General features: G+C 47.3%; 1 protein-coding gene across 1 annotated transcript; it reads right to left on the reverse strand.

Annotated features, from left to right (window-relative positions):
* Positions 1-8,100: 8,100 nt before the first annotated feature.
* Positions 8,101-9,306, reverse strand: LOC106002873 (keratin-associated protein 5-5-like). The gene is made up of 2 exons (XM_013037627.1): positions 9,298-9,306; positions 8,101-8,496 (listed from the first exon to the last, which is right to left on the reverse strand). Exons 1-2 carry the CDS (start codon positions 9,304-9,306, stop codon positions 8,101-8,103), a joined length of 405 nt encoding a protein of 134 aa, XP_012893081.1.
* Positions 9,307-9,865: the final 559 nt, after the last annotated feature.

Below are 9,865 nucleotides of genomic sequence, written 5' to 3' on the forward strand. Positions count from 1 at the left end.
GTATTTACTGCCCTGCTGCCCCCATGGTGCATGGTGGAGAGGCATGGTGGAAAGCGGAGACTCACCCCAGGCCAGGACTTATCTGGGCCAGGGATGGGAAGAGGTGTGGCCAGGTGGAGGAAAGGTGTGGCCACACTGGATCTGGATCTGACCTCAGGGCCTAGGACCCTCCTCTGGTCAAATGGGAGCCAGGACCACTGGCAGCCCAAGATGTGATCTAGCAGGAGGGGCAGTGACTACTTCCAGGTGTGCCGGTTCCCTAGGTAACACAGACCCTGGGGGGAGACTTAACCAGCACGTGGGGAGGTCTCTGCACAGGGCCAGCTTGCCCCATGGCAGACATGACACCTTTGTTAGATTTTTGGAGGGGTGTCGGGATCATCTCTGGGTAGAGTGGGGTATTGAAATCTCCTACTTTTGAAAAAAATCAAGGATTGATTAATTGATTTTCCCCCCACCAATACAATAGGAAAAGTCACACAAAGAAAAGCTTTCTTGCTCCCCATGAAGTATCATTGCATCTAGACCCTCTGTTATTTTATGCCCTGCAGCGATTTTATCTTGGGCAGCATTTAATGCTGTGGATCTCGGTGGATCACTTCTTTATGCATGTGTCCTGGCTTCTATCTCTTGGGGTGGATTTTGCTTGGAGTCTACATTGGGAGATATGAGCACAGGTACTCCAGTTACCATCTAGCTTCTCTTCACTGGGCATGTGATCTTCCATCCTTTCCCTCAGCCTGTGAGTGTCTTTGCCAGTGACCTGAGTTTCTTACCCAGTGACATGAGTTTCTTTCCACTTAAACTTCTCCTCCTCGTCCTCCTCGTTCTCCTCCTCCTCTCATCTTCCTCGTCCTCGTCCTCGTCCTTGTCCTCCTCCTCCTCCGCCGCCTTCTTCTTTTTCTTCTTTCTTTTAATTTTATCAGCCAATATGAGCCTTTTAATTGGAGAGTTGAGACCATTTTCCTTTGGGTCATTGTGGACTGTCATGAGCTGATGGTCATCATTCAGTGTGTCTTTTTCTGCTTATTCTGCATAGTTTTATTTTTATATCCTCCTTATTTGTTTTGGGAGTTGGCTGATTTTCATTTTGTATTTCAAGTCTTTTATTGGTATTGTAAGGGTGATATATAGGGGGTTACGGTTACATAAGTCAGAAAATGAGTACATTTCTTTGTTTTTAACAGTGTCTCATCTTCCCTCATTCTCTGAGTTTTCCCCTCCTGAACCCCTCCCCCACAAATTGTATAGTTTGTTTTCAAAGTGTCTAGTGAAATATCACGGCAGCGTTTGTTCACCCTTTGTCCCTCCATTTCGGTACCTCCCTTACCCTTCCCCAACCTGATAAACTTACATACAAGACACCAGGTACAGAAATCTAAAACAGGACAAAGGAGAAAAAAAGAGCAAAATAACCAAACCCTCTTGTTTCCATATCTTGGAGTTCATTTCAGTAAGTGGCATTTTATAGGATCAGATGCACATAGCTATTGGGCCTTTTTGATCCTCTCCTGAGAATATCTGTCTTTATTCTCACTGTGTGAGTTTTTAGAGTCCTGTATAATTCACCATGTAGTTGGCTGGCTTTCTGAGTTGAACATGCTCCATTCTTTCCCAGTTCTTGTTTGTTCAGCCATTCCTCTCAATATCTGTCCTTTCCTCTCATTATCCATCTTTCCCTCTTGATATCCATCCATCCTTCCCATTATACATCCATCCCTCTAGTTATCCATCTGTCCTTCTTGTTAGACATCCATTCCTCTCATTAGCCATCCATCCCTCTCATGATCTATTTGTCCCTGTCGTTATCCATCCATGCCTCCCCAGCTTTCCCATCATCTCCAGCTTGCTTCCTCATCTCTGTATGGCATTTCTTTCTTTCTTTCATTTTCTTGTGTGTGTGTGTGTGTGTGTGTGTGTGTGTGTGTGTGTGTGTGTGTGTCTGGTCCTGGGGCCTAAACCCTGGGCCTGAGCACTGTCCCTCAGCTCTTGAGCTCAAGGCTAGCACTCTACCACTTGAGCCACAGCACCCCTTCTGGCTTTTTTCTTTTTGCTTATGTGGTGCTGAGGAATGAAACCCAGGACCTCGTGCATGCAAGGCAAGCACTCTACCACTGAGCCATCTTCCTAGTCCCTGGGATTTCTTTAGTAGATATTTTGATGGCAGCTTTTGGTCCCAAATTGTTTTTGCTTAGTTTGATCTCTCCATCAATGTTAAGGGATACTTTTGCTGGATATAGTAATCTTGGTTGGCAGTTCTTTTCTTCTTCTTCTTCTTCTTCTTCTTCTTCTTCTTCTTCTTCTTCTTCTTCAATTACATGGGCAAGATAATGAGTACATTTCTTATCAAGCATTGTATCCTCCTCCTTTGTTGGCCCTTCCCATCTTCCCCCACCCCCCTACGCAGTCCTCCCTGACCCCCCCCCACCAAAGTTTTCAAGTTCTTTTTCGACATAGCAACCTGTACATCTCATTGTTGCAATGGGTCTACCTGTAGCCCTATTTAAACCATTTGTTTTTCCCCTTCCCCTCCACAAATTATACCAACATCAAATGCAGTGCAAGCAGGGGTTATACTATGGGGGAGGGACATACAAAGCAACAGAGAAATAATCTTATAAATGTGTTAGAAAGAATCGCATGAAAGAAAAAAAACATTTGAATACATATCTTAGGGTTCATTTCCCTAACATCACCTTATCTGACCTTTTCTTCTTGACTCAGACATATACTAGATACTGCAAACAAGGGAAACCATGGGACCTATGTTTCTTTGGGCCTGGCTTACTTCACTTAATATAATTTTTTCCAAGCCTTTCCATTTCCTAACAAATGGGGCAATGCCATTCTTTCTGATGGAAACATAGAATTCCATTGTACATATATACCACATTTTCTTGATCCATTCATGTACTGAGGGCCATCTGGGTTGGTTCCATATGTTAGCTATAGTTTATAATGCAGCAATAAACATAGTCGTGCTGGTAGCTTTAGTGTGATCATGTTTGTAAACATTTGGGTAAATGCTCCAAAGTGGGATTGCTGGGTCATAGGGGAGCTCTATGTGGAGTCTTTTGAGGAACCTCCATACTGCTTTCCAAAGTGGTTGAACAAGTTTACTCTCCCACCAACAATGCAGTAAAGTTCCCTTCTGTCCACATCCCCTCCAGCATCTGTTGTTATTCGAGTTCTTGATTTTAGCCATTCTAACTGGAGGAGGTAGTATCTCAATGTTGTTTTGATTTGCATTTCTTTTATGGCTAGGGAGGTTGAGCATTTCTTCATGTGTCTATTGGCCAACCTTCTTTCCTCTTTAGAGAAGTTTCTCTTTAAGTCTTTAGCCCACTTATTTGTTAGGCAGCTGTTTCTTTGAAGATTTGTTGTTGGGGGATTTAATTTTTTGAGTTCAAGGTATATTTTAGATATGAGACCATTGTCTGTTGTATGGCTAGTGAAGATCTTCTCCCAATCCGCGGTCTTTCTATTGAGCTTGCTAGCTATGTCCTTTGCCATGCAGAAGCTCTGCAATTTCATGCATTCCCACTTGTCCAACCATTCTTTGCTTTGTTGTGTTTCTGGGTCTCTATTAAGAAAATTTCAGTCAGTGCCAATAAGACCTAGGGTTTCTCCTAATCCATCCTGTAATGTTTTCAGAGTGTCTGCTTTGACTCCGAGGTCCTTGATCCATTTGGAGTTGATTCTGGTGCAGGGTGATATATAAGGATCTAGCTTTAGTTTTCTACAAGTAGTTAACCAATTTTGCCAGCACCATTTACTGAAGAGGCTGTCTTTCTTCCTTTCTATTTTTTTTAGCTCCCTTATCGAAGATTAGATGGCTATAGGTCTGTAGGTTCATTTCTGGGTTTTCAATTCTATCCCATTGGTTCTGAGGTCTGTTCTTGTGCCAGTACCAAGCTGCTTTGATTACTATGGCTTTATAGTCGAGGTTGAGATTTGGTATTGATATTCCTCCTGCAGTGTTCTTTCTGTTGAGGATTGTTTTTGCTATTCGGGGTCTTTTATTGTTCCATATGAATTTTTGGATTGCCTCTTCTATTTCCTTGAAGAATGAGGTTGGAATTTTGATAGGTATCGCATTGAATTTGTAGATAGCCTTGGGAAGTATTGCCGTTTTCACGATGTTGATTTTTCCAATCCAGGAGCATGGGAATTTTTTTTTTTGCCACTTTCTAAGTTCTGTTTTGATATCCTTTTTCAAGTTTTTAAGGTTTTCATCATAGAAGTCCTTCACTTCTTTGGTTACGTTAATTCCTAGGTATTTTATTTTTTGTGTGGCTATTACAAATGGAGTTGCTTTCCTAATTTCAGCCACACTTTTCTCATTGTTGGCATACAGAAAAGCCATTGAATTTTGAGGGTTAATTTTATACCCTGCTTGCCACGCCTACTCCAGTGGGGTCTGCTTAGCATGGGAAACCATCTATCAGACCTAAGAAAGGGGCTTCAGAGACCTATCTCTGAGTTTTGGGACTTCACCGAAGTCTACCTCGGAGAATGGGGCTTCAAAGAGGCCTATCTCCTGGAAAGGCTGGCAAGCCCCTGGGAAAGATGTGTTTCTGCCTTTCTTTTCCTCACTGTATAAGAGTGCCTATTAATCTTTTACTGTTTCTGCTGTTCATCGTACTTACTCATTGTCAACGTTCCCTTATTCAAAGCCCTTTCTTAAGAGTGTTGACGACTCCAATATCTGATGAGTGTCTTAAAAATATGACTAACTCACCGGAGTTAAGTGCTACCCTGAAACCCCTCTTATGGAGGCTAGTAGACAAGTCATAAGCAAATTGGGGGTTTCATAAAGTCACTTCAGCAGAAGGAATTGCTTGTAAGAGATTTACAAAAAGCTGTAGGCGCGGCTAGAACAGAAAGAATGTATGGCAATCGCTGAGATAACTACTTAGGAGAAAGAACTTCCTATTACTCTCTTTCATTTACTAAGAGACTTGCTAGATCTAGGCCTCCGTGACCTTACTATTGAAGAAGGAACATTTACTAAGAGACTTGCTAGATCTAGGCCTCCGTGACCTTACTATTGAAGAAGGAACAGAAAAGATCTTATGGGACAGTTAAGGCCTCTATAGAAATAAGGTAATGGTTAGATGGTGACAAACGTCGAAACCCATTATATTTCTTAGAGATAAGCCGGAAATTTGCCCTTTCAGGCGACCAGCTGTTGACCACCCAAGAATGAAGCCCTGCAGCAAGGTTGTGTAACCTTTTGCCCTTTCAGGCGACCAGCTGGTGACCGCCCAAGAATGAAGCCCTGTAGCAAGATTGTGTAACCTTTTGCCCTTTCTTATGGAGACTTTTTGCTATAAAAGTTTGTTATCCTCTGCATTAAATCGCACTCAGCACTCAGAATCCACTCCTCTTGTGTGTGAGTTGTCTATTTGCCATCTCCCAACCTATTCCAGTTCCTCCACTAGGTGTCCTCCGTCGTCCGGACAGAACCCGCAGAACCCGGTCCGTGGCACCTGCTACTTTGCCAAAGCTTTGAATCAGCTTGAGTAATTTAAGATTTGGTTGGCAGTTCTTTGTTTTTAGGACTTGAACATATCATTCTACCTTTTCCTGGACTCTAGGGTTCCTCTTGATATAGATCTGATGAATTTGCCTTTGTGAATCACAAGGCCTCCCCACCACCTCTCTGATATCCATCCTTGGCTCTGTTCTCTACATTTTCACTGTGATGCAAGATGGAAGTTCTTCTCTGATCAAGTCTAGTATCTGCTGCTCTAGACACGTCCTGGGTGTCCATATCTTCCCTAGGTTTGGGGAGTTTCCTGCTGCAATGTCACTGTAGACGTTCTGTGGTTTTTGTAGTTTTTGTTTGCATCTCAGTTCCCTCTACTCCACACAACTTTCCTTCTGTATTTCTCATCTCAGCTGCTGAGTTTCTTGTCATTTCAAATTAGCTTTCTAACTCCATCCACTTATTTGAATCCTCTTTGAGGCCTTTGACCATTTCTAAACTAGACTTTTGAGTTCTTTCTGTGGCATTTTAGCTCCTGTGATGCCTTGGGTTTTGTCACTAGGGGAGGGAAGCATTCGAAGGCTCCGTAGAGGGTACAAATGAACACAGGATATAAGTGCTTTCCTTGGGTTTTGGGGTTTCTGCCTTATGATCTGTGCTCCCTTTGTGGGGAGCCATTTGCAGTCCCTGGATGGTGGGCACTGGGAGAGCTGATGGGTCTGCACATCAGCCAGGGCTTCAGGGATGTGTGCACACACAGAGCAGGGAGCAGGATGCCGGGAGCGACAGGGCGAGGTGGTGGGTTCCTGCAGGATGTTTTCAGGGCTGCAGCGATCACAAAGGGTCCCTACAGGTGGGAGACAGTGACTTAAGGCTCTCGCAGGGCCACGCTTCCCCCAGCTCTTCACCTTGGAGCTCAGAGTTACCTAGAAAGGAATTCCTTTCAATTTCTGGGTGGCCTCTCCTGGCAGTCCTGCATTTACCTAGCTATTTATAGCCTCCTACTTATTACAATGTGCAGGCCTTAAAAGACCACAGCAAGGGCTGGGAGGTTGGCTCAGTGGTAGAGCACATGCTTGCCTCACATGTATGAGGCCCTGGGTTCAATTCCTCACCCCACATAAGCAACAAAAAGCCAGATGTGGTGCTGTGGCTGTAGTGGTGGAGCAATCGCTTGAGCTGAAGAGCTGGGGGACAGCACCCAGGCCCAGAGTTCAAGCCCCACGACCAGCAAAAAACAAAACTAAAACAAACAAACAAACACAAAACAAAGACCCACAGCAAGCAGTTCTGCCTCCACTGTCTATGGTCGTCTGTTTTGCCATGGATCTTTCTGGGGTTTTAACAGTACATCATTTTATGAGAACTACAGATGAGTCTCAGCCCCTCTGCTGTGTTGAGTGCTTGGTCCATGAGTGTGTTCCATGCCCTTATTGACAGAGATATTCTTGGGTTTGCCTCTCGGTATGGTATGGTTGGCAGCACTCAGGTCTCTGTTTTGTGAAGTTCGTGCTCCTTGTCCATGATGAACTGGGCATTTGCCAGCACTCGCCGCCATCATGGAGCTCCCTGTGTGCGTGGGCCCCGCAGCCTGAGATTTGCTAAGACGCACTTCCTAGTCCCATGTCCCTGCATGCAGGCACCCATGAACCGAGGGAGCTGCTGCTGGTGGGTGGTCTTCCTAGAACTCTGCCAGGCTTCCTCCCACAGGAGCCTATCCCCTCCTCAGCCCCAGGCTCACACAGGCTCGGCCTCCTCTCAGGAAGGCCTGGGCTTGGGCAGGGGTCCAGGCAGCATTCCCAGCTTTCCTTCCTGGCCACCCATGCCCTGGACCCTGAGCCTCCACCTCATCCTGCGAGGGACCACCGTCCCTGGACAAATGAAGAACCAAAGAACTGGACTTTATCTGTCAGATTGAAGCTCATATAATATAATATATTATCATTTAAATAAATAAATGATTGAATGAATAAAGCTCACCACAAGAATTACACCATGCTTTGGAAAGCTTTTTATTTAAGGATGCCACAGCATCCTGTTGGACGTGGTAGGGGGAGGATGAGAGAGACAAAGCTGGGGGTGGGGGAAAGGAGGGAGAAGAAGGGCAGGGGAAAGAAGGAAAAGGGGGCAGGGAGGAGCGGGAAGGAAGAAAGAGAGGGGAAAGGGAGAAAAGGAAGTGAGAAAGAGGGAGGGAGGAAGAGAAAGGGCCAGAGGAAGGAAGGCAGGGCTGCAAGCAGAGAAGGAGGGAAGGAGAGAGGGAGGGAAGGAAGGAGGCAGGCAGTGAGGTAGGCAAGGAGGGAGAGAGCAGTGTCAGGACCAGTGTTGAAGAGCTGGAGGAGTCAGGGATGCTCTGGTTGGGCTGTTCCAGGGATTCAGGGAGCTTAAGGGACCAAGAGGACTGGTGGTGTTGGCTCTTGAGAAGGGGTGGGTCAGCAAGGACAGCAGGAGCAGCTTGGGCTCTGCCCCTGGGTGGGGCTCCCTGCTAGTGCCCTGAATGCTGGCTCTGCAGGAGGCCAGGGTTCTGGAGCATAGTGGGGGTGGAGCTTCAGGTCTGTGAGAAGCAGCAAGACCTTTGCTGTTCCAGCTTACCTGTGTCTGTGATCAGAGCCTCAGACCTTGCACTGGCAGCACACAGGGGCACAGCAGCTGGAGCAGCAGGGTTTGCAACAGCTGGACTGGCAGCAGCAGGGCTTGCAACAGCTGGACTGGCAGCAGCAGGGCTTGCAACAGCAGGGCTCACAGCAGCAGGGCTTGCAACAGCAGGACTCACAGCAGCAGGGCTTGCAACAGCAGGACTCACAACAGCAGGGCTTGCAACAGCTGGACTGGCAGCAGCAGGGTTTACAACAACTGGACTGGCAGCAGCAGGGCTTGCAACAGCAGGACTCACAGCAACAAGGTTTACAACAGCAGGACTCACAGCAGCAGGGTTTACAACAGCAGGATGGGCAGCAGCAGGGTTTGCAACAGCAGGATTGACAGCAGCAGGGTTTGCAACAGCTGGACTGACAGCAGCAGGGTTTGCAACAGCTGGACTTGCAGCCCCCACAAGAACCACAGCCTCCCTTGCAGCCCCCACAAGAACCGCATCCTCCCTTGCAGCCCCCGCAGGAGCCACAGCCTCCCTTGCAGCCCCCGCAGGAGCCACAGCTCCCCTTGCAGCTCCCGCAGGAGCCACAGCCCCCTTTGCAGCCACAGCTGGAGCAGGAGCAGGAGCAGGCTGGCACACAGCAGCTCATGGTTGTGGTGGTGGAAGGTGGAGGAGGTGAGAGGAGCAGGTGGAGAGAGAGGTGAGTGGTGTGGGGCCTCCTGGCCTGGCCTTTATGTCCCTGCGGGGTCAGGTGTGGGCTGGACACGAGGTCACTTCCTGGTCTGGGGCACATGGTCACTTCCTGGTCCTGTGTGGGCTTTCCCTGGGAAGTTGTGTGTCATTGCAAAGTAACAAGCATGGATGAGTCACGTGGCACACTTCCTGAGACACACTTCCTGGGACAAACCTTGCAGGACAAATGAAGCAGGACACTTGGCAAGCGGGGCTGGGCTCTGTCCCTGCTGCCCGCCGCACTCACCCCTCCATGTCTGTGCTGTTCCAGAAGGTCTTGAACAACAGCAGGCTCTCCACGGGCTCCCTGGTCTTGGGGTTTCATGTAGTCAGAGTTCTGGGCCTGCTCTTGACGCTAGATCCTGTGTGAGAGAGAAAGTTCTGGAGCAGTCACTCTCCCCTATGCCGGTGGTCTGGGACCCTGTGGCCTGGGCTCTGGGGCTCCTTCCTCTGAGCTTCCTTGGTGACTTCCTTGGTGACTGACCTGCTTCATTCTCCGGCATCTGGCCAGCCTGGGGCTCTTTGCTCTGGTTAGTTGGGTCAAGATTTGTCACTCGAGTTTATTCTTTCAAAGAGTGCTGCTTCATCCATTGCTCTGCACTATTATTTCATTTTTCACTCATCATCTCTGATGCTTTGTAAACATAATTCTTGTTTCTTTAAAGGGGATGCCAAAGGAGTTATAGTTGCATAGGTCAGGTAGAGTTCATTTCATTTGGGACAGTGTCACCCCTGCCCTCAGTCTGTCCTAGATTTTCCCTCTGCCCCTGCCCACAAGTTCTAGAGTCCATTTTCCACATTGTGTCCAGTGAGGAACACGGCTGCATTTGTCCACCTTTTGCTTGATTCTGATCTTTATTGTCTCTCTCCTTCTGCTGACTTGGGGCTGGGCTTGCTCTTCCTTCTCTTCAGACGTGGATGGGCATGCTTAGCTCTGATCTTTCATGTAGGTTCCCATCACTGCAATCCTTCCTTCTACCCCTCGTTTCATTGCTGTGGAATTGCAAACACTGAAAAGTGTCATCTTTACTTCCAGTTGATTCTAGGAAGCC

Source organism: Dipodomys ordii, unplaced genomic scaffold (genome assembly GCF_000151885.1).
Source record: "Dipodomys ordii isolate 6190 unplaced genomic scaffold, Dord_2.0 Scaffold1000003793, whole genome shotgun sequence".
Taxonomy (NCBI): domain Eukaryota; kingdom Metazoa; phylum Chordata; class Mammalia; order Rodentia; family Heteromyidae; genus Dipodomys; species Dipodomys ordii.